This window comes from Azolla caroliniana, unplaced genomic scaffold, assembly GCF_043228905.1.
Source record: "Azolla caroliniana isolate FFs.n. ecotype wild unplaced genomic scaffold, voAzoCaro1.0.p SCAF_11, whole genome shotgun sequence".
Classification (NCBI taxonomy): domain Eukaryota; kingdom Viridiplantae; phylum Streptophyta; class Polypodiopsida; order Salviniales; family Salviniaceae; genus Azolla; species Azolla caroliniana.
The window spans coordinates 14,768,550-14,793,885 of NW_028230446.1; the positions used below are offsets into that span (position 1 = coordinate 14,768,550).

Genomic DNA, 25,336 nt, shown 5'->3' on the forward strand with positions numbered 1-25,336 from the left:
TTCGACATGCAAGAACGGTAATAAATCTTGTCTCTCCACAAGAAATCCAATGGTCATGAGCCAGAGTGTCTTTTATTTTTTGTATCACAACCACCATATAATTTAGTTGAGACCATAAATGTGTGTGTGTGTGTGTGTGTGTGTGTGAGTGTGTGTATAATATATATATATATACATACATACATACATTGCTTCTACTAACGATGTACTCCGAACACACCCACACACACAAATGACTTCCATAACTCTTTCAAGCACATGGACACCATATTATTTCATTCACACATATTCATCATCACTCCAAAATATCCATGCCCCATGGCAATCTTCACTTATTCTACCTCTAGCACTAATCCTCCTCATACCTTGCATGACAATCTTGATTTATAAATCACTACAAAAGAAACCTATTTATCTAGTTGATTTTGTGTGTTTTAAGCCCTCACTTAACTCAAGAGTGTCATCTAGTTTATTTATGGAACATTCAACCTTGACAGGTTTCTTCGATGAGAAAAGCCTTAAATTCCAACAATCCATACTCGAGAGGTCAGGACTCGGGGAGCTTACCTCTTTGCCTCTTGCAATGCAATACTTGCCACCACGACCGAGCCTTCAGAATGCACGAGATGAGGCCGAACTCGTCATCTTCTCCACCCTTGAGAAGTTGTTCAATATTCCCTATTCGACACGAAAGGTGGCCAAGTCATTGCCAACAGAAGCAACAACAAGGTTTGACAAGTTTATCGTTGAACCCCTAGATGTGGACATTCTTATAGTGAATTGTAGTCTATTTAGCCCAAGCCCATCTCTATGTAGCTTGATCATCAATAAGTTCAAGATGAGGAGTGATGTGAAAAGCTACAACTTGTCTGGGATGGGGTGTAGTGCTAGCCTTATTTCCCTCTCATTGGCCCAAAACCTTCTCCTTGTCCACCCCAATAGTTGTGCCTTGATTATAAGCACAGAGAATATCACCCAAAACTGGTACATTGGCAATAGGAGATCTATGGTCATACCAAATTGCTTGTTTAGAATGGGGGGTGCTGCCATCCTTCTCTCAAATAAGGCCTCCGATGCTGTTCGATCCAAGTACCAACTTTCACATGTTGTTCGAACTATCACCGGAGGTTCCTCCCGTGACCATGTTAGGTCGTACAAATGTGTGTTCCAAGAGCAAGATGAAGAAGGAAATTATGGGGTCACGTTGTCGAAAGATCTCACGAAAGTTGCGGGTGAAGCATTGCGGCATAACATCACAAGCCTCGCACCATTGGTTCTCCCCTTCTCCGAGCAATTCACATACATTATCAACGAAATGAGGAGGTTGGTAAAACGCATAATTAGAAGTGGTACTAGTGATGCGAGGGTGGTTTTGGCGAAGGCTCGGGTGCCGAACTTTAAGAAGACTATTAAGCATTTTTGCATCCATGCTGGTGGAAGGGCGATAATCGATGAGCTAGAGAAGAGCTTGGAGTTGTCGCCACAACAAGTCGAGGCGTCGCGTATGGCATTGTATCGGTTCGCAAACACTTCGTCCTCATCCATCTGGTACGAGCTTGCATACCTCGAGGCAAAGGGAATGATCATGGAGCGGGATCGAGTGTGGCAGATTGCCTTTGGGAGTGGGTTTAAGTGCAATAGTGCAGTGTGGCTCGCGATTGGTGCCAATCAAGGTCCGTCGCGTCAACAACATAATGCATGGTTGGATTGTATCCATGAATATCCTGTGGAAGTTCCTTCATTCAACTAGTGTTTAAATTCACTATATGTAAAAAACACAAGTGTGTTGTCAATGTTCGCCCATTGTAGTTGAGGTCATGGTCTTCACTATCACCATCATCATGCCGAGTATGATCATCATTGTTGTCCGTCATTGTGATTGTGGTCGTGGCCGAGTATGGTCATTGTTTGTCTCACGAGTTCTTTCTTATATTAACTATCCTTAATCCCAACATGTATTTTTTATTTTTTATTTCTAGAAATAGGAATTGAATTGCTTAAAAAAAACAATGTGAATTATCATATGATATCATTAACATCACGGATATGAATCATTAGCCATTAAGTATTACTAATCGTATGGTGTGTTACAAAACAATCCCATTAGATCTAATTCAACTTCAAAGAGCGAATCACCATTGTATCTTTAAAGAACATTTTTTAGCTAGACAAAGAAGTCCTAAGGAAAAGGGTGTCTAGTAAAATACAAGTAAACCAATGATACCAACTTATTTATTGTGCTAAATATAAAGTATTTAAGTATAAGGTATTGATAGATTTCTTTAAAAATTTGACGCGATGAAAAGTGTTCACCTAACGTTAAGTGTTGAAATAATGACAATAAGTCCAAACTACCATGAGGTTACGAGATAAAGAAAGTTTCACATACATGCACCGAGGTTTAGGAAGACCACATAGAATTGAGAATAGAAAGAAATCGAATGATTGAAGGCATTAGATGGGATAGGAGGAAAGAGAAAGAAATGTAGAAGTCATTACAAATAGTGGATGTGAGAGTTTAGTGTATGGACAAAAGATAGTTTCAAGTCATTGATTGCATCAAAATAAAAAAAGGAAAACGAAGGATAATTATTAGCAATCATTGTGAGTTGAGTGGATCTAATGTTTAATAACTCAACAAAAAGGGCAACAACTTATGTAAAGCAGAGGAGACATAATAAATCATGTTGAGTCATTTGTGAGAAGGAACATATCATTTAATTATAAAGGAGAGGAGACTATGGACAAAAAAATTTGAGTGTGAAGATCATTGCGTATTTATTTAAAAAATAACAAAGCAAACTAGAAATTTCTATTGTGGACAACAAGCTCGAATGACTTCTTTTGATGTCCAGAAGTATTATCTTTCAGTTAAGAAAATTAACAGTGTCATTATGTCCTAACTTCTAACATTTGGGAAGTTTTTATGCATAACTTTTCACAATGCTATGGTTTATGTAAAGTACATATCAATCGTATGCTTTTAGATAAGGGCAAAGTTTTGAAATGTTGATTTTTCATATTTTTACTCATGCACTTTTAGTTGGTGTTTCTCCTTATAACTAATTCTAATTTACGTTACTTACTAATTAGAATTTATGATAATTAATTATCGTGTGAAGGGAGAAAAGCGTGGAAAAATAAGTTTTACAAAATGTCAGGATATCTTTGAAGCAAGTACATGCTCAAAAGGAACTCCAAGTACTACAAACAAGGCAATTATTGATGTGGAAACATGATGTTATTCCTATCATTAACCCTAACATTTCAATGCCTCACTAAACGCCATGTTTAACGACAATATTTTTATATGTGATGCTAAATAATGCATTTTATGTGTGGCGTTTTCTTGTGCTTTCTCTCTCATGCTCTCTGACTCACATGTTGTCATGTCATTATAATTATGACTTGTGTAGTATTGCATGTATGCTAACTCGAATGAGTAACATCAGTTGTCATGCATCACACATTCACATGTGTGCCAAGTGGTGATCACACATCTCATGCATCATGCACTCTCACACACATGCACTCTTATTCAAACACCTTATAAGGAGAAGTTGAAGTAACAATCGGCAACGGTTCGGTTTCAGAAGGTCCAAACCGAACCGTTAAAAATGTTGAAACCTGAACCGAACCGAACCACGAAACCTTTAAACCGAACCGTTAAACCGTAAAAACCGCAGTTTCATGGTTCGGTTTCAGTTTTCAACATAGGTCAAAAAATATTATTTTTTTAAAAAAATTTATAATATTTCATTATTTAGAATTTTTAAAATTTTTAAGATGTTCCTAAAATGTGAGAATAAGAGTAAAAATGAAAAGATTGTTTTAAAACAATTTTTAAAATTTTTTAGAAATTTTTTTTAATTTTTAAAATTTAAAAAAAAAATATAATAACCGTTTAAACCGCGGTTTTTGACTGCTGAAACCGAACTGAACCGTTTAAAAAACATAAACCTGAACCAAACCGTTGAAGGCGTTAAGGCGTTAAGGCGTTAAACCGTGGTTTCGTGGTTCGGTTCGGTTCGAACCGTTGCCGATTGTTAAGTTAAAGCATAAAATATTAATTAGTCAAGCTCGCTCATTAGAAAAGGTTTTTTATCTCTCAAGATTGAGGTTACAGGTTCAAGTTGAAGTTGGACAAACATAAGGTGTGGAATATTTGTACCTTTGGCAAATATAATTTTGTACTTCTAATTTGAATAGAGCATATTTTTATCATATACTATCTCAAATCTACTTCTTTAATCCGATGCTCTCTCATTTTTTAAAACATTGTCTCATTTTTGTGCTCTCTAAAATTTACCAGTCATATAACAAGAAATTTACACCTCTGAGGCTCTCCAACTCTTTTCATCATACTCATTAAAATACAAAAGAAATATGGCGAGTAAGCCAAAATACAAATGGTTTATTTACAAAAAGAAAACGTGTCGGTCCAATAAACATAATTAGTCATTGTCATTCTCTAATGATGAATCATTATTCTCTTCCTTGTTAACAACGTGATCGTTCCTAGCATCAATTATTAAATAATATTGTAATGTCAAGCATCGAATTAGATGTTCAAACAATTATATCGTTTCAAATATTGGTGGTTACACTATTTTGGATCGTGGCGGTTCATACTATATATTCCAAAGGTTTTGATTACATTCTCACTATTGTGGATCGGTTCACGAAGATGGTACATTTCCTTCCAAGCATAAAAACTATCAATTGTCACAAGATAACAAATCTAGTTTTTTTTCAAAATGAAGCTACTTTCCCATTAGTTAGGAAGGATTATTACAAAGAGACTATGCAAGGAGGTTTATACACAAATCGGGGAATCTCCCTCCGATCAAGTTCAAGAAAATGAGACTACTTACATAGCCTTTCGAACTGACTACTTAATGTAAGTAGATACCTATAGCTAAAAGTGGTGGCCTTCAATGTCGGCCAGTACTTCATGGATAACAAATCTAGTTATCCATAAAGTATTTGGCATCATGGTCTTCTCGAGACCATCATCAATGATCAAGGCCCATTATTTATCTCTAAATTTTGAAAATATTTCCTTGGGCTCCTTTAGATTGATTGTAAACTCTCTTCAAGCTATCATTTGGAGATTGATGGTCAAACTGAATATACCAAATTCGTTGTCCAACAATATCTTCATTGTTTCATCAACTACCACCGGATGATTGGGTTGATTCTTTGCACTTTGCGGAGTCTGCTTACAATAACTCACTTCATTCTTTTACCAAATTTACTCCCTTGTTTTACGAACATGGGATACCATCCCTATTGGACAACAAGACAATGCAAATGACAAGCTCATTGTGAATAAATTTTTACACATTTCAATTTCCTAATTTTACCTATTGCCAGGGGATGCAATAAGCAAAGCAAATGAACTATCTTGACATTTCTATCTGACACCTCAACCAAGCAAGTTGGTTTTATATCATTAAAAACAAGTTTTCTTCATTCTTGATCACCTATTATTCAGAGCAGGTCATGTATTCAAAGCTCCTAGATATTCAAGACTTCTTGAGGCTCTTTTGAACTCTAGCTCTTGTGGTACTGCAATGAAAAACTACTAGTTAGAGACTTTGGAATCTACAAGACTTTGGTGCTAATTACTCAAAATTGTTAGTATCTAACTTTGTAAGTTCGTCGGAGACTATGTTTATACTAACAATGTATGTTGTCAATCTAAGATGTCTCAACATCATCCATGTAGATTGTTGCAACCATTTTTTTATTCCTAATAGTTCATGGAAATCAATTTCATTGGATTCTATTACATATCTCCCATCTTCCGAAGGTTTTGATGCATTCTAATAGTGGTATTTATCAATTCTCTAAGATGATACCTTCCATGCACCAAAGTCTATAAATAATAAGAAAACAATTGATCTCATTATGTTATAAATATTCAAGGATGATGGGTTCCTAAATTTATCTCAAAGTTCTGGAAACATTTGCTCAAACTGCATCATATTTCTTGCAAGCTCTCTTCAAGCTATGAGCCACAAAATGACAACCAAGTTAAACATTTGAGCAATATCTTTATTGTTTCCTCTACAATTAGGAAGATGATTGGATTCATTTATTGCATTTTGTTGAGTTTTTCTACAATTATTCATTACATTTCTCCAATGGACATACTCCACTCTTTACAAACATAAGTTAATCATCCTTGTTGGACAATGCTTGAGAGTCTAAAAGTCTAAAAGAATTCCTTTATAGTGGATTATCTAATTCAACTCCAAAAGCTTCAAATTAAGGTTTCTTATTGTTTGTGTAGCGCTTAAGCTGGCTACAAATGCTTTGCAAATTTTCATTGCGTTAATTCATTAAAAAACTTAAAGTTTCACGATGTGGATCATGTGTGGTTGTTACGACATAATGCAAAGACTACCAATTCATGCACTAAGTTGGATTATCAACATCTTGGTTCATTCATTATCTTAAACACAATCAATGATATTGAGTTTTGTCTAGATCCCCTCATATATCTTCATTTTCACCTAATGCTCCATGTTTTGATTCTAGAGCCTTGTTATGCCACTATGCCACTATGCAGTTCCTCCCTCGCCTCCACTTCAACTTGTTGATGCCATTTTGGACTCGAAGGAAGTGCATGACAAACTATATTTCTTTGTGGATTTGTTAGGTTACATGCGAGTCAATGATCACGCATGGGAACCCACTTTCAGAAGTACACAAAAGTTCATGTGATAGTTATGTAGGATAACCAATTGACAAATATGCAAAGGTAGCCAAGCGGGAAAGCATGCATCAACACTAGGTGGTGACAATCCATTGATGGTAGGTGGGAACCAAGATAGGTCTAAGGATACTATGCGTAGAGAAGTGATAAGGCTATCAAACGATTCCGGTGTACATAAAAAAGATATCAAGATGTTGAGCCATTACTTTAGGAAAACACTTGCAAAAAGATGAATGTACATTAAAAAAATTTGGTTTTCCTTGTAGTGACAATGAGATCAATTGATGATCTAATACCGATGACAGCAGTGTGGGTCGCGAAAAACAATCGTTAACTTTCATTGTATTGTTTTAGTTGTCGAATTCTTTAAAGCATAATCTTGTGTCATGCGCTCCCTCCCATTGATGATGATGACATCCCTTCTTCTACAATTGCCATTGAAGGCTTGTCTTTTGCGACGCGTCTAGCTAGCACATGGCTTTATTCAAACCTCGCCCACCAATGTGTTTGTCTCTCTGTCTCTCTGTCTCTTACATCTTCGATTCGGAAATGAGGCGTTAAAATTATCGTGACGGACAAAGAAAGATTCGCGAGGTGTGGGTTTGGGCCAATGGATTGGAAGAGGTGTTGGCATGGCTTTGAAATGAAGAGTGATGAAGAGGGTCTTTCTTCCTTTCTAGGACATGGGCTTTTTTTTGGAAGCCCACAAGGGAGGAGGTGAAGGAACCATAACCATATGGCTATCTAAAACAGGGGATATGCTTGCTATTCTATTCACAACAGTTTACTCTCTTCACGAGTATTATTTTCCATCGCTTGCAGCAGCAGATCTCTTCCATCCACTCCCTCTGGTATTCAATTCCTTTCAGAATCTCTGCTTTTCTTTTTTCTTTTTTTTCGTTTCTTTTTTCTTTCTTTTTTGTTTTACTGCTAATGAATCCCATCTATGTCGTGTATATATGCGTTTCAAAAAAAATTTATTTATTTATTTTTATTCGCCTGATGGAGCTCAGAAATGAGATTCAGAAGGATTTACCTTGAGAATAATGTTAGTGACGAATTCAATGACTATATGGTTCAAGTAAGAAGTGTTGCTAGGGATATAGGCGAGCCCTCAATTGAGCTAGCCATAAACGGATCTCTGAAACAAACAAAGGAAGAGAAACTTCAAATATAGGAAACTTGTTGCATGGGTAATGCCTCATAACCAACAAATCTATCAGAGAAGCCACATTAGCAAGGAAAATTGAAAGTAGCTCCAGTACAAACAAAGGGAGGAAGAGACACCTAGAAGATCAAGTAGAAACGTAATCACATGGGGAGGTCACGTCGAAGTTAGCGCGAATAAGACCAATCACAATCACCCACATTCAACAAATTTGGGAGTGGACGGAGAAGTGACTAACCCACATACAATATAATTCCAATTGAGAAGACAATGAGAGTCGACTATTAAGCTGGAATTGTGGAATAGATTGATAAGTACAATATTGGAAGATTCTTGAATAAATACAAAGTAAAGTTATCTTAAAGTACTATTACGTACATTTATATATAATAAAAGGTCTATTTTGCAGCAACATATATGTGGTGTTTTGCTTTTAAACTCGTCATATGCAGCATGTCCCGTGCGTATTCTCAGGCTTCGTCAAGTAAGACGCTCTTATTAAATTTCAGTCATTTCCGAGAAGAATCAAGTGTGTTATCTGATGCTCTGTAAACATTTCATCTTTAATGCGAGCAGATCGGGCAACTTGGCCAAAGCAATACTATCTGCAGAATCTATGCAGCTACAAGGCATCTATCTAACAAGAGATCAAGCTTACTGCTGGCTACGTGAATGCACGAAACATCATGAAATAAGTCTGGATTATGTTAAGAGATTACAATCACTCCTGGTTTTCAATAGGCTTGACTCCATTCATGTTCTGGGTCATCATCTTATCCGGCAATTTACCTCATGTGGAAGTTTAGTTGATGCAGACAAAGCTTTCAACAAGCTTGTAAACCCTAGTGCATATGCATGGAGTGCAATCATTGCTTCTCATGCCAAGCTTGGGAAATCTGAGTCAGCTTTCCATCTATATGGTAGAATGCTGGAATTAGGCATAAAAACTGACAAATTTGTATTCCTTGCCATTCTCGGAGCTTGTACAACTTTGGCAACTACAAGGCTCATCCATGATCACATCATTCAAGATGGTCTCCAATCAGTCATTATGTTAGGTAATGCAATGATTGACGTGTATGCTAAGTGTGGTAGCCTGAAGGAGTCTTGTGTAGTTTTTGATAAGTTATGCAATAAAGATGTTGTGTCTTGCAACTCAATGATTTTGGCATATACACAGCATGGGGAACTATACCATGCTTTAACTTGTTTTCTGAAGATGCAATTTCAAGGCATTCAAGCTGATGATGCCACACTTTCAAGTGTCTTAATTGCATGCAGCAATCTTGGAGCTATAGAATTTGGGAGGCTTGTACACCATAAAATTGTCGAAAGTGGGAGTGAACAGTATATCAAACTAGGGACTGCTCTTCTAGACATGTATGGGAAATGCGGTAGTTTAGATGAATCACTTGATGTTTTTTGTCAGTTACATAGTCCTGACGTTGTGTCATGGGGTGCATTGATTGCTGCATGTGTCCAATGCGGAGAATCCGATCTCGCTATGAGATGTTTTCAACTGATGAAACATGATGCTTTTATGCCAAATGAGGTGACATTTACCAGTGTTCTTGCAGCCTGCAGTAATGCTGGTCTTGTTGAAGAGGGCTGCAAGTACTTCAAACTGATGTTAAATGAATATGGCTTAATACCAGGTCCTAGCCACCATCTATGTGTGATTGATCTTCTATCACGGTCAGGTAGATTGGATGAGGCAGAGAGTCTAGTCCAATCCATGGGTCAGAATGCTATAGTTGGATGGAGGTCTCTGCTTACTGCCTGTGAAGTTTATGGCAATTTGGGACTTGGGAGAAATTGCTATAATCATTGTGTTCAGTTGGAACCCAGCAATGCCTCTGGTTACATGCTAATGTCAAAAATCTACTCTGATGCAAGTATGCTGGAAGAAACAAATGATATTGTGTGAACAGGTACTTTCAATCTCCTCCTGAGGATTTTTCTGAAGGTCGTTTACATTTGCATGAGCAATGTAGGACGTATATACAGGGTCATCCTCCTAAAAGAGTTGCTGATTTATATGTTGTGCATGATAATTGCAAATCCTTTAATAAGCTCACACGGGAGAGGAATTTTCCACATCCAGCCACAACCTCTAATGACTCGGTATGAGAGAGGAATTTTCAAAAGGGATTTCAATACAACTCCAACGGTTTAGCCTTTTATCTCCAGACTACTGATATGATACCAGGATTCCCATGTGTGGCAACCTTTCCAACTCCTCCTGTATGGTTAAACCGTCACCCGTCGGTACAGCCCCAACATTATCGGATTCTAGATTCGGAGTGGAAATCAAAATGAATGGTCAGGTATAGTTGTTGATTGCTGGAAGGTAGATGATCCTTCACATTGGCCAGGTTTGTGTCATATGGTAGCACTAAGGGCTAAAAGGACCAACCCATGACATGGTTCTTTTATGCTGTTGTGAAGAGACCTTTATAACATTCTCATCAATATTTATGATAATATCTATCAAGTGCAATTGGTAGATAAGCATCTCTAACTGTCAGAAAGTATTGTCAGGTTTTGGTTAGTGGTGCTTATTATTCATGAGAAAATGTTTATCCCTGATTAAATCAGAAGTTGATGGGTAATATCAGTTGAATTCCAGACAATGTGTTGCAAAATTTGCAATGGATAATGGATATCATGTGAAGTGAGCATTTGCCTGGAAACAGTAAACTGCCTTTTACTACACAATCTTTCCATTAGTAAATTGTGTTATAAGTGATATTTCTGATTGAATAGCGAACCTAATGTGCATATTTCTGATGAAATAGAATCAGCAAATGTGTATGTTTGTCATAAAATACTGGAAGCAATCTAGATGCTTCCATTGAGATAGTAGAAAGGTGTATGTTTCCCATGAAACAGTGGAAGCAATATGCAACATACATGATTTTGGTATAGGCAACAGCAGTGCACAAAAGATGTATTGAAATTCTTCATTGTTGTGATGGTCATGAGTCTTGACCTAGAGACCCCAGAGCTTACAAATCTTGAATCAGTAATTGACCAGAGAATTTTATGACATGGTTACTAAAGAGTTAAAAACGGGAAGATAATAACTGATTGCCCAACCTGATGAAATCACTCACTTTCAATTGTCATATGTATATAATGGTTACACGTTATCTTTGTCTAAGATTACTCATGCAACCTTGCAAATTATCCCAAAGTGAATAATATTTTGATAGTTTCTAAAACATTCCTTAAACATAATCCATGTTTAGCCTTATTTTTCATTTTACTCAGTTAAAAACAAACAATTTGATATTAAAAGGATTTTCTACTTATCCTTGCCTATTCAAAACACTCCTCTTTTAGTATTAATGACATAACTGATGTGCACAATATCATGGCTAAACATTTCTTATTGTCTGAACATCACTGAACATGAAATAATGTGTTCCTTTCGTAGTGATTGAAGACTGCAAATGGCATTGACATAAATGACAAACTCGAATAAAGATTTTGACTTTAAAATTCTTGGCTGAAGTTTACATTATGGTTGGATCACCAAATATTATTTATGAGAATGCTGTAAAAAAAACTCGACGTAAAAAAAGGGGGGGCTCATAATGAGGCTACAATATATACACAAACAAAAATTCAGCTTATAAATTAAATGAATTGGCCACTGCTTATGTTCCAAATTCTAGCACCCTGGACAAGATCTGCATCAACAAAAATTGTGTTTAAACAAAATAAGTGTCTGAAGCAACACAGACTTCCAAAATCATACAAAGTCTGCACACTGATCACCAAAACTTCCAGGCAAGAAAAAAGCTTGATTCAAGAATCTCTACCTCACCACTACATGACTCAATCTTCAAAGAAGCTAACTCATCAGCTCTTGTGACCCCAATGTTTATTATAACCAAAGGGATCCCTTTTTCACATGCTTTCCTTTCAAAATAGAAAAGACAATGAAAAGAGAATGTCAATTAATCTATGAAAAATTATGTTATTCTTCTTTTTTTGAGAAAAAATGTCAATTATTCCATCTTTGATTATCTCATTAATCCTAAATATGTATAAAAATGAATTTAAGTGAAAGAATGTGTTACTTATCGATTGCAGTATCTCCTTAAATGTTAATTATTATCTCTCTACGAACATGTTGATACTAATCTCACAAATTAGTAGGATTCAAATGCACAACCCATGGTTGGCAGCATTGTGAAGGTCAAGTTTATATTTTGTGATGCATGAAACATATAATATAACTTTGATTCCATACTGACTTGGCGAGACGAAAAGCTGATAGGACCATTAGCGACGATCCTACAACCAGAACCCCATCAGCACTGTCAATCATAGATAGTGATCTTTCTGCTCTTGACTTTGGAAGATTGTCTCCAAACAATACCACCTGAATATATATGAAATTTTAACTGTGAAAGGACAGTATTTTTCTGAATGGCACCAGTTACCCCAGCCCCCCCCAAAAAATATAAACTAAGAAATAGCAAAAAAGAACTAATTGAAGATACGATAAAATGTTAAATGTGAAAGACCAGAAGTTATTTTCTGATCACCATGAGTTACCCCCCAACAATTATGACAAAAAAAAACTAACTGAAGATGCATCCAAACTTAAATGTGAAAGAACAAACTTTTTTCTAAACAATATCAGTTACACAAAAATAAAAGTAAAACAAACCAAATGAAGATATATCAAATGTTAAATGTGAAAGAACCAAAACTATTTCTGATCAGCATCAGTTACTCCATCAAAAAGGAAAATTCTAAAATGAGTGCCAATAACAGGTGGAACCATGAACTAGGCTTACATTTGGTTTCAGCATGCCATTACATTGTTGACAGTCCGGTACATTGAACCGTCCTTCCCAGAAGCTTTCATCAATTTCTACATCCCCATCTGGGCGTTGCCGTATTCCAACATTTTGAATTTCCTCGCTATTTTCAGAAGCATCCACTGCAGTTGCCCACTGATAAAATCAGGAATTCTATCTCAGTTCATGTTAAACCTTTTATCAATGAAATGCTGTGTGATAATACCAGAAATATTTTACCGCGAAAAGCAACATAAATTCAGCTTTAAATTAATGATAGAACTCAATCACCTTCATCATAATAAAATTATTCATATAATAGCATGAAAATTTCTATATTTTTATCCATTTATCTTATCTCTATTGAAACATTTCTGTAATAGGGAAGTTACAACCTCAGGATTTGTGGCCTTAATTCGATCTTGGAATTCTTGGCGACATATCACATCACCACAATCCATACATACTACTTCATGGGTTGTACCATGCAATTCAAGAGGATTGCTTCCAGCACGGTGGTGCAACCTGCACATACAGTTTAACAAAATCAGAAAAATAATTTATACGTACAAAAAGGATTCTAATAACCAAAGAGCATATCAAGTAACCTGTCAACATTTTGGGTTATAATGTTCTCAACATATCCCCTTGATTCAAGCTGAGCAATAGCTTTATGTGTTGGCCCTGGTTGAGCAAAGGCAAACCGTTTCCAGCCCACATAACTCCTAGCCCAATATCTCTTTCTATTTCGCTCTGAACGAAGAAATTCCTGAACTTGTGTGACGGATTTTTTTGTTTCTATTTGTTAATATTTTGCCTAGTTTAAATCAAAATTTATTTTTCTTCAACTAAATTAAATGATACATTGCTCTCCACATGCATGTATGCAGCCAAATTTTAAAATGTATAAAGAAAAGAAAACCTGGTGAGTTATTGGCTTGAAACCCTTACTGTATGCTCCATTGGGGCTGAAAGAAGAAATCAAACCAATAAAGTAAAGGGGTTACTCTCTCTTTTTGTAATCCAAATCGCATGTTTGTTAGATGCTGATATAAAATAATAAGGATTAGTTCTTTGTCAGAGCCCTTAAAACAAACACTGACAAAAATTGAAATAAAGTAAAGATAACAAAAGGTCGAACGATTGAAATTGCTAGTATAAAAACTCATGAAAAGAAGTGGTGGCATTCAGTAGTTTTTGAAGAGTAAATGAACGCAAACCTCTGAACTCAAGGTTTTTTGAACCAACAATAGTTTAATGCAGTAATAGTAAAGACATGAATAACAATGAGAAGTGCTGATGTTCAATAGTTATTTTCGAGTGAAATGAATGCTTATACAATGTGGATGGAGAACAATGGGACTAAGAGTGGAATATGAAAGGTGAAAGTATGTGTAATACATATTAGCTAGATATTATATTGAGGGAAAAAGAGAATTACTATCAACTCAGGGGCAGAGATGGTGGGATAGGTCAGGGGAAATGATGTGAAGGAAATGCAAAACCAGTAAGCTAACACGGTTTCCGGGTAATGATTGTGACAGGATGCAGAAGGCACATGAGCATGTAATGAATGCCAGATAACCATTGTGAAAAGTTAAAAGAGTTACAACTTCATGCACATTTCATTAGAGCAAGAAACATACCTTCTATAGTCAGGGATACCTGATTCAGTGCTTATACCTGCTCCAGTTAAGATTGCAAGCTTCTTACTGTCATTCAATTTTTTTCAACAATTCAATCCATTCATAAGATATCATTCCATTTCATTTCATGCCCTTATATGAGTAAGCATATAACATGCACATTTATACAAATGCATATATAAGAGTTCTACTTATGCAATAGCTTCGATGAATGCTTGTCAATGTGAACTGACTCATGAATGCATATTATTTATTTGCAAAAAAGAGAGAAATCAATTGTGCATATGAATACAGAAATCGTAGAAACTGACAGTCTCACCTTCCCTGTAAAAACTTATAAAGAGAGGTAATCTCATCTATCTTGGGTGGAATACAAGCAGGAACAAAATGATAATTCTCCGGAGTCAATTTCACATCATTATTTGTGCTATAATTGTTGCACTGTGTGGTAGTCATCACCAATGAGGAGAAAATCTTGTTCCACTTAATATGTTTATGATTACATGCTCCTACAAAAAAATATACATACAAGAGACATTATGTTATCTTCTTTGAAGGACTACAACAATACTTTTTCAACCAAGGCATGCCATAGATTGTATCTATATGAAGTTCAAGGATATGAACGATACCAACTGACAGACATAAACAATACTATTCAATAGACAGACAATTATGAGAGTTATGATGAAGATATAAACGATTTCTGAACACTAATAATGTTTTGTTGAAGCTTTGATCACACACCCTTTATACTATATGTCAAGGAGCAGTAATAAAAGATATAGCTCCTAAATTTAGTTAAGGTAACAAGATGATGACTTGTCACTCAGGCTATCTGATATTTTATACACAGTATACACATTACTTGTTGCCTTTTTACTGTCTTTGGTGTATCCATATCTCCAATTCCTGCCAGTATGTAGTGTTAACTAGAACACAATAGTGTGGATTGCCTTGATATAACTTGCCATTTCTCTAATTTCCTGTGTCATTTTGAATGTGAGTTCTTTTGCTGCACAAATGTTCTTTTTCATCATGAGATAATGCCAAATGGACAAAATTCTTCTCGATTCTTGCACTTATTCCATTGGAAAATTCATGTCTATATCTACATTTTACTTACAGTTCATCAAGTATGTAAATATTCATAATTTTGTTAAACTCATAGTCAAATATTGTACGTTATGCAGTTTTTATCCAATCCTTATGTTGTTCTCCATGACAAAATTTTCAAATGTAATCTCTTGTTAGGTCAGTCTCATAGATTATTTTCTCAGTCTCAGAATTTACTTTGTGCTTTTGTTGTTCTTCAAAAGTGAGACAAAATGTTCATATATAATATCTTGTTGAGTTTTAATAGGATATATATACTCTTGACTCTTAAAGATGTTACCAGAATTTCTTTCTTTCAACCACCCATTATCGAGGTGCAATGCAAATGAAATAAAAGCATCTACGGACTGACCCATTCACCCATGCCATATTAAGTTCACATTGAATCCAACCTGGAGAGATATGCATCCTTACTAAGACTCTTACCACGGTTTTAATTAAATACCCTCTATCTGATGAATACAAGAACCCTTAATAGTTGTTAATTCTGCAATAGTTTTAGTTTAGGAAACCATTTCAGAAAAAGACTCTATTTTTATCATTTAAGTAATCCCTTCTAATGCCATCCTCGAGTTTCAATAAACCAATGCTTACCTCGAAAAGCATACTTCAGTGTCAATGGACTCGCAAAAGACTTTGAGCTCTCCTGAAAAGACTAACTTAAAGCAAACAAATTCAGTTTTCGTCGTGATTCATTTTATAAACAAGTTCCTTTGTCTGATTACTATTCTAACGATTTTAAGACATCACTTTAAGCACAACAATTGAGTTTCAAAGCATTTACGTCAAGATAATCACCATAAAAGAATTGTCCTCTTATTCTAAACTTTAAATTTGAAACTGTAAAGAATTTGTATACATCATTATCAGCACAGCAATGATTTCCAAAACATCAATGTCAACCTAAACATCCATCAACATATCATCTCCTTGCTCTGTACCCCAAATATTTGTGTACATTTTCAACCCCAACAACCGACAAGAAACATAGCTTTATTATGCCACATTAAACAACCATAAATGATCCACCTTCCAGGTCTACTCTGAAAATTTGGGAAAACCTAAAGAACCTTTATACCATAACTTCCAGCTCTGTACTATCTTCCAACCCAGCTACGACATTCAAATCACTGATATCACGTGAAAGATGTCAGGCATTGAGGGAACAAGAGGGAAAGAAGATACCTAACGTTCCACCCTATCATGTGATCTATCACCACATAGATGGGTTCTTAAACCCTTGTACTATCAAGGTAACTATTTGGGTCACGACCTAGTATCTAATGCTCATGAGTTACAGTCATTGTACTGAAATCAATCTTATCATTTATCTACACTTAAAAATGGGGAAAACCTCTCAATCAAGCTTGATAGTTTTAGACAAATGACTACGTTGGGCACATCCTAGGACCTAAAGTTTTTCATATGTTACAACAAGGGCGATAGATAAATGACTGCAGTGGGCAAATTCTAGAATCAAATGATTTTCATATACATGAAGCGAAACCGCTGAAAAGTATTATCTTCCTGATCTAGACTGAAATTTGAGTAACACACTCAACCAACCACCCGGAAGTGTATCCAATTTATATAGCAAATTATTGTGATGATGGACAATTCTTAGGACCTAAAGGCCATACATGCATCACTACCATTTGTCCAGGCATCAATATGAAATGCTATAAATGCATTGACTTGTCAATGAAAAGTTATGATTGAGGAAGCCTCTCGACAAAACCAGAAGCATGCCTGGCTATGGTGAATCAAAGCACCTAAGCATCTACATCACCCACATATCATACCTATCATATTTTGTTTCCTTTAATCTCTTTATTCACGTTTTTCCAGACATACTCCTCATTTTTTGCTATAATTTTCCTTGTTTCAATTATTTTCTTTCATTTCCTCCCATTGTTTTATCACAGTTCCTTTGTTTTGGGAAACAAGGTTTTACATTGAGTGTAGAGAAAATGAACAATCTAGAGTTTGTTAAACGCAGTGGACTGGGGGAGAATTTCTGATGGACGATAGGGTTGAAGAATCCACTGTGTTTTACTTCCTAAATCATGTAGCAGAAGATATGAAGCTTTAAAAACAGACAGCATCACGCATCCGGGGGGGGGGGGGGGGGGGGGGGTTAGGTTAAAAAAGAAATATATGAAAAACGAACTGAATGAAATGCTTCGAGACAGGGATCTGGGAATTTGGCTTACCTTAGCAAAATGCAGAGCCATTTCCCAAAAGAGGTATCACGAATGCAAGGCATTCATCTCATGGTATGGATAAAAGGGCATCAATCAATCATATATAATCATCTTTATCTCAAGCCTCCATGGATCTTGAGAGGCAGAGATCTATCTAAATTCATTGTGGTGTTACAAAATTGAGGTTGTTATGTACTGAAATCATTATGTGTAAAAGCGAACAATCTTTCGATTCATCATCGGGCGAGGGGGGATCAGAAATGTTCCGATCCCCCAACACATTGATTCGTGAGATTCTCGCCGGACTTCCATGGATGGATTATTTAATCGCGTCTACCGTTTTCGACAAAGAAAAGGTTAGAATTTGCATTTCCGAACCAACCAATTGTGGTAGAGGTTTTGCATATTACCTTGGGGCAGGGTTTCTTTCCTATGCATTTCTCTACTTCTCATGACCGGGGCTACCTCTCAAATATATACTCCTTCCACCTTCCAGACATTTCGATTCAATCCATGAACAACGTGTGAATAAATATATTACATATTTATGGATTCCGATCAGTGACCCGAGGTATTAGCTGGAATGGCTTGTAGGTAGATTAGATAGGAGGTTTTTCGTCGTGTTTGTCCTCGTAGGTTACATTCGGCACATGGTGGTGTGGTGGTGTGGTGGGGGGGAGCGAAAGTTGAAAGGAGCATTTTTCACGTAGTGTGTGAAGTTGGTGACTCTTTTCTTTTAAGTGCTTCAGAATTTCACTAGATGAATGAATGTGTACGAGTGAGAGTGTCCCTTGTGATTGAGACAGAGATAGGTATATATATGTGTGTGTAGGGATAGGTCTTAAAGGCTAAAAGGATGCGGGATAAGGCAAAAGTTGAATGTGATAAGAGGATTGAGGGGAGAACCTTCCTTCGTTTTTAAAGCTAGCTATTTGACACTAAACTTACTATACCTAGGCATGCCAAAGTTTTGAGAAAAAACGATGTTCGAGAGCACAAGAGGAAATGAGAGAAAGCAAATAATAATAGAGAACAAGAGGAATGAAGAAAGCAAAGAATACATAGAGAACAAGATGAATGAAGAAAGCAAAGAAATGGACCAAAAATGTCTTGAACAAGAGGAAATGAAGAAAGCAAATAATACATAGAGAACAAAAAGGAATAAAGGGAAAAAAATCAAAGAATGGACTAAAAAGTGTGGCTGCTGGGATTCGAGCCCAGGTCTCCACGGCCACAACGTGGAATTCTAACCACTAAACTACAGCCACTTGATGATTTAACACTTAATAAAAAAATATTTGTCTATTAAAATTAACACAAAATATCAATTTAATCGATAAGAAAATACACACGAGCCACAATGACATGAGTTTGATCGATGGTTTTGCACCTCGAAAACTAGAGCATATATGTATATACCTTCCTTCTCAAACTTTAGCGGTGATTTCTTAACATTGCGAATAAATGCATGCTTCAATCAACAATCAAACACTATGGAGATTGAGTGATATAATCACACACAAGCATCCATGTAAGGAAGAGTTAGTGAACGCATTAAAAAATATACGCAAAGAGCATGCCCCCAATCACAACTCTAGGAATGTGCACTCCATGCAAGTAATTTCTAATCAAACAAAACCAACAATGTGGGATGAACCGAAAGCTCTGTGCTAAAACATTCTTCGTAGCGCATCTATCAAGTAACAAATGAACTCATAATTGGAATGTAACAACTACACTATTAAAACATGCCATAAACTACACCTTGCATTCATCTACTCATTAAATCGATATCACACTCAGATACAACATATTGCTAAGAAAACCAAATGGCCTCCTTATGTAAGCAGCTAATTTCAATCAAGACAAAGAGAATAATAGGATGTGTTAAGCATACACTACACTCGTGACCAAATAAGAAAAGGCATCACACATCAATTGCTTAACCAATTCTCACCTGTCATGAATGAGGGTTACTACCTAATGCACATAGTATAAAACATAGCCAAATTAATATTGTCAATGGAGCATGTAATGAAAATTTCTAAGCAACTTACATGCATCCACAAATACATACATCATCTACCAAGTTATCACAAGGTCTCAATGCTATAAACAAGTTTTCCCACACACAAAAAACTCAACATTGCACTTGGGCTAGTTCTAGCCATGGAGACAATATACACTAATCAATAACTTTTTGAGCCCACAATGGAAACACTATTGGGATGGTAATTAAATTGCTAGCTGTAAGCCATTGTGTCAAAGTAAAAGAAGAGGGCAACAAGAGAATAACACCTTCTGGTGACAACCATTATCGTCATGAAGCGTGCCAAATTTGAAAAACCTAAACCCTAATACCTTGTTTAGAGGGATAATAGTTTCTCTAAATTAAAGGGAAAAACTTTTGGAACATCTGGGAAAACAAAGGAAAAATACACAATATTTTTGTGAGTTTCCTAGATCAAATAGTGGAGCCATCCTTAAATAGCACATGTTGGTGCCAAAACTCTTGCAAATCTTACCAATGATGTTTGCAGTTAACCACGTGTGGTTTTGACCATTAGTTCATATTCATCTTCTCCATGTATAAAATTTTCCTAAAACTTTTCAACAAAATCCCAACACCATCAGTAAATCTACCATATCAATTTCTTGGACAACTCTATTGGCAGCACATTATACAAAGCCTGATGTAATATCCAGGCTTTGAACGAATAATCAAATGTTGAAGAACTCTAATACTTGAGAGTCCTCAAATAATTAAGCATATTTACCTGTCATTTTTGCATGTACCTATACATACATAGATAGACCGACAGATAGATAGATAGATAGATATATGCAGGTATACATGATACAACACTTGTTTCAACTTTGGTTTAGCTCATAGAAACTTATCGAACCAGTTTGACACATTGGTTATAGTGTCACGAATCTCAGTTAATGCAAAAGTACGAAAGACCTGCCCGACTGCATCGACCGGAGTATACACTTTCCCAATTTCCCATTTTATATCCTGTATAGAAAAACATGGAAAATGTTACCTTCAGGAATTGATGTTACCCTCATTTGCACACAATTAATTAACCTGGAGACTGAAAGCAAATGTGTCCCTTAATGTACATACTAATTGAATAAGTTTAATTTTGGTTTTCATCAAAAAAATGCACTATATAAAAATATATTATTTTATTAAATACATTTATATCATTCTCATATATTTCCTATTTGACTCTGTACAAACTTCCTGAATGATGGATCTTGTTGATGGTGACCAACTAAAACCCCCGAATAAAAAAAATACCACAATAGCTCAAAAAATATATATTTTGGTCAGAGTTTTATTTCTGTTTGATGATATTTTCATTTGCTTCACACCCATTCTGTTGGTTAAGGAAAACGATAAGAACTGTGTGTTGATTATCGTAACTAGACTTTTTAAAGAACCAAATATTGGTGTATTATAACTGTATCATGCAGCTAAATGGAGACGTGACTATATGAAAATTTAGCTCTCAATCGACAGATTCAAGATGTGGAATGTGTGTGTGTGTTGAAAGTTTGTATGTATACTCTATGTTTGATAAATGATGATAAAAGACGTACTTAGCATGTTATTGGTTTTCTGTTTTTCTATTGTTACTTTTGAATTTAAACAAGTTTTACCTGTACACAAGGTGTGATATGATTTCCGTTGATTGTGATCTTTTCTAGGCTTCCATTTATCATTCCAATCCGAGGTTTCAAGATCTCCTCTATGATATCACTCTCATCGATGGCATCAACACTATATTTTACCTGTTTTAAGAATACCATAAATCAACAATCGTTTTTACAAGATGTATATGCGAAAACAAAGCTTTTACCATTTCCAAATATCTTTTTCCCACTTACATTTTAAATAGAAAAAAAAAAAAGCTCAACATAAATTCGCTAGAAAAAAACAAGATGTTACCAATAGAGTATTCTGAACACTGTATTGACTCTCTATTGCCTTCCTGTTTTCACTTGGGGATGGAGAAAATTCAGAAATTCCTCTGGTTACCTACAACACATAAATATCAATTCAAGTATATACAATATTATATCTCAACTATGAGACTGTCATATGTCTCCATCAATTTGGTTTGTAAAAAATTTGGGACATTTATGGTTTCTCCCTATTTCCTAAAGAATGCATAAACTTTTCTAAAATAGCCATATAGTCAATCACAAACATAGAATTAACAACCTGATCAAGAACCTTCGGAATTTGATCAACAAATCTTTGAAGAGATTGTAAACTCTCCTTGTCATATTGAGGAAGAAGAACAGGTGTTGCTCTCTCCAATAAACCATTGAATGAATCTCCTACAGAGATATTATCCGGGCCAAAAAACATGTATAATCAGAAATTTTCGACCATGTGATGTTAAATTTAGAAAATTATCTCAATTATGTGATATTGCTAAATTAGCTTTGTGTTTTATGCAAAACTTCATGACTACATTAGCATGGAACAGTAAACTCAACTAACAAATGCAAAGATCAATTTTGATGATACCTGGAAAACTCTTTGTAATATTAGCAAGAGGAGTTGTTGCAATCACAGGCGCTAATTGTGCTGTTATAGGGCCAAGCTACATTAATGAAGATTTAATCAACAATATAATTAGCAAGATGTGTGTGTGTGTGTGTGCACGCGCGCGTGTGTGTATATGCCATGTAACAAAGATAAAAAATTAAAGAGGCAATGCCAATTGAAGGTGCTTCAAAGTAAAAATACAATGTGATGATTGATGCCTTGAAATCTTATTTTACAAATATATCACAATGACTCAAGTATACTTCTAGGGAAAGTAATTTAGAAAGAAGGAAATGGTAACATCTTTTAAGAAGCCAAAATGGCCAATGACACCAAACAAGAGGTTGCAGCTTTAAATGTTTGTCTCATCTTAGAGAAAGAGAAAAAAATAGTAGAACAAAGAAAGTAAAGATATAATAACCCAAAGACAGAAAGAATTTCGCAAAAAAAAGAGTTCACTGATTGAATTGCCTTTCTAAAAGATGGACTATTATGGAATACCTGCTCAAAGTAAGGGACAGCATCAGCTGCAGGTTTGTTATTGAATGAAATAACAGCATTCGCCTGTGAGCAACATAATAGCAAAAACTCATAACCTAATACAAGATATCCGAGAAAACATTGTTCAACATGGAGAATGAATGACCTTTGATGTAAACAGATATGTTAGATCGGAAATTTACTATATAAAGTTTTTGACAAGAAAATTTTCACCGACCAAAGGAAGACCATCGGGAATAATGCAGCCAATCAGCAATTGCAATAAAGCACCATTACTGAAAATCCCAAAAAATGATAAGCATGAGTATCCATCAATCATAATGTACCAATGTTTGTGTCTGTGGATAAGATACCTTTCATAAGACAAAATATTAGAATTGGCTTTCATAAACTAATAGTTTTGTTTTGGTCTAACCCATCTATAGACACACCTATGCCCAACACTGAAGATCGGAAGCTTTGCGATATCCTCAGGACTCAAATTGGGAAGTGAGATTTCCCCATTGATAAGGGATGTTCTGCACTGCTGAAACTTTCGATGCACGGATTCAGCAGCGACAATATGTTCGAATGTCACGTCATATGGTGTTGCTATAACCACAAAATCCTGCTGGTTCAGAAGCTCAATAAACAACCTGTTGATGAAAAGCAGGCCATCAGCAAAAAAAACTCAGATTTTGTCAATTAATACAATATACATCATGTTACCCTGGATATATATCAATTAATACATTTTCATTCAATTAGGGTTTAGGACGTGAATTTCCATGGATTAAGAGAAAGAATCCTTTACAATCATCGAAACAGAAACAAATCATTTCAAAAAGTGGAGGCATCTGCGTCTAATATCACCTCCATAATTGTGAAATAGAGTACCTAAAACACTAGATAGAGAAGGAAAAACAAATCCTAAAGGCAGGCAAACGGTGAACAATGAATACAAATCGAATTAGAGTAGTAGGATTTAGACAATACTCCGAAAAAAAAGACCCCTGACTTTTCTTTTCAAATATTTCCTGGAATGTGACAGGGCAAATGATGAGTTGGCCAGAAATATTGTTCAAAATGGCACATGAACTTGAGCAAAAACGGGGGGGGTTGAGATGACAATCAAATCAAATATAGATTGCTAGAGTTTCGAGGATTTATTATTTTTCTTGACCTAGAGCATACCTGTAAGTAGCTTCAGGGACAGCTCCAATGAAAGCTCCGCCTATGAAGTGAATAATACCACGAGGAGGCGTTCTGGGTCTGTGAACAGATGGGAAAACAAGGGACTCTGAAACCCTTGTGTATCCATTCTTAGGAATTGAGGCAGAAACCTTAGAAAATGATGGTGATGCTGCTGATGCTGCTGATGATGTCGATGATATTGGTGTTACAGAGCCATGGAAACCATGATTGTATCTGAGATTAGGGTTCCATGGCTGAGCAAATGATGGTTTTGGGCAGTAATTAGCTATGGAACACATCCTTTCTTGTCTCCCTCCCTCTCACTTTCTGTCTGTCTGATGAGAGTGTCTTGTGGATTCAGTTCCAAATTGCCCAACAAAGGGGAAGGGGCTTCTGGGACAAATGGAAACATATATGTATAATATATGGATGGCAATGGGCATCATGCCCATCACACACTCTCATATGTTCTATATGTCCAGAGGCCCCAGGCACCACACAGAAGAAGAAAACTCGTCATGCTGGCCGAGAGAGGCATACACCCATCGCCTGCTTGCCGAAACATGACGAGACCCACCAATGCCAATGCATTGACATCAAGTTTCTTCTCGCTAGTGTCGATTCACCGAAACCGACGATCAATTTGACTTCTTATAAGGTTGCGTCTTGTTCAAGGCAAAGGACCCCATTTTGGGCCTTCGTCAATGTAAGGTACCTCTCTGCAATGATGTATTGAAACACCGTGATTGTATAACTAGTGTTATGATATGAGACCCATCAGTGAGTTTTGGGCATGGCTTACTTATGTTTTTGGCACCCAAGGGAGTTATACTTGGTTAGGATCATGTGCCCTACAAGTTGAGGGAGAACAAACTACATGATAGTGTTGCATAAAATTATCATGCGCCATGCGCCAAAGAAGTAACAATAACTCCCTGTTGTGTGGTACAAAGTCATAATTTGTTTGGAAATGAGGTGTAGATAGAGATTAGAAGTAGATTCATGGTGGTTGCAACATACAATCTTTTGTTTGGCCATGAAAATTGTGGAATGGACAAGTTCTTACCTTGATGCATGAATCGCCACTTATGCTTGGTTCAAATGGAACTTAATTAGAGAATAATTATTGCCCAACAATATGTAGAGAAAGAGAATGTTGATGGTAACAAGGCACACGTGTAAGGAGGAGGGCATCTTGCTCTAGGTAGCTTCATGTGACAATAAGACGAGAGTGAGAGGTTGCCTACAAAACACTAACATTGACAACCCTTGCCTCTTTTCGGAGAGATGTTCTTGTTGTGTGGCTATAGGAGATTCAAGATCCCTTGTCGACTTAGAACAATATGTCATTATGAGAATTTTTTTGGAATGCATATGTATAATAATAATAATAATAACACTTTTTATGTAAGTAGGTATG

The 25,336-nt window shown here is 36.0% G+C and overlaps 3 protein-coding genes, 1 non-coding gene and 1 pseudogene across 8 annotated transcripts; 2 read left to right on the forward strand and 3 right to left on the reverse strand.

Annotated features, from left to right (window-relative positions):
• The first annotated feature begins 222 nt into the window (after window positions 1-222).
• On the forward strand, window positions 223-1,966 carry LOC147857912 (3-ketoacyl-CoA synthase 4 pseudogene; annotated as a pseudogene).
• A 5,460-nt stretch (window positions 1,967-7,426) lies between these two features.
• On the forward strand, window positions 7,427-10,619 carry LOC147857913 (pentatricopeptide repeat-containing protein CRR2, chloroplastic-like). Its single transcript, XM_087327825.1, has 3 exons — window positions 7,427-7,575; window positions 8,302-8,376; window positions 8,469-10,619. Exons 2-3 carry the CDS (start codon window positions 8,339-8,341, stop codon window positions 9,817-9,819), a joined length of 1,389 nt encoding a protein of 462 aa, XP_087183951.1. The 5' UTR covers window positions 7,427-7,575; window positions 8,302-8,338; the 3' UTR covers window positions 9,820-10,619.
• A 709-nt stretch (window positions 10,620-11,328) lies between these two features.
• SRT2 (sirtuin 2) lies at window positions 11,329-17,812 on the reverse strand. Of its 5 annotated transcripts, none has more exons than XM_087327520.1 (11): window positions 17,685-17,758; window positions 16,066-16,117; window positions 14,675-14,864; window positions 14,356-14,421; window positions 13,632-13,677; window positions 13,318-13,478; window positions 13,105-13,234; window positions 12,707-12,865; window positions 12,158-12,285; window positions 11,725-11,819; window positions 11,329-11,587 (listed from the first exon to the last, which is right to left on the reverse strand). In XM_087327520.1, exons 1-11 carry the CDS (start codon window positions 17,703-17,705, stop codon window positions 11,535-11,537), a joined length of 1,101 nt encoding a protein of 366 aa, XP_087183646.1. In that variant the 5' UTR covers window positions 17,706-17,758; the 3' UTR covers window positions 11,329-11,534. The 5 variants fall into 5 exon arrangements, with proteins under 5 accessions (XP_087183646.1, XP_087183645.1, XP_087183649.1 ...); XM_087327519.1 differs by having other exon boundaries at window positions 11,331-11,587; window positions 16,066-16,126; window positions 17,685-17,812; XM_087327522.1 differs by having other exon boundaries at window positions 11,333-11,587; window positions 16,066-16,130; window positions 17,685-17,708.
• Window positions 17,813-18,871: 1,059 nt separating this feature from the next.
• Window positions 18,872-18,943, reverse strand: TRNAH-GUG (transfer RNA histidin (anticodon GUG)). The gene has a single exon. It is a non-coding gene; the product is annotated as a tRNA-His (tRNA).
• A 1,366-nt stretch (window positions 18,944-20,309) lies between these two features.
• Window positions 20,310-24,270, reverse strand: LOC147857916 (initiation factor 4F subunit (DUF1350)). Its single transcript, XM_087326967.1, has 9 exons — window positions 23,917-24,270; window positions 23,175-23,378; window positions 22,961-23,018; window positions 22,744-22,806; window positions 22,222-22,297; window positions 21,910-22,028; window positions 21,634-21,723; window positions 21,345-21,476; window positions 20,310-20,694 (listed from the first exon to the last, which is right to left on the reverse strand). The coding sequence occupies exons 1-9, from the start codon at window positions 24,213-24,215 to the stop codon at window positions 20,563-20,565; spliced, it is 1,173 nt and encodes a 390-aa protein (XP_087183093.1). The 5' UTR covers window positions 24,216-24,270; the 3' UTR covers window positions 20,310-20,562.
• Between the last annotated feature and the right edge of the window lie 1,066 nt (window positions 24,271-25,336).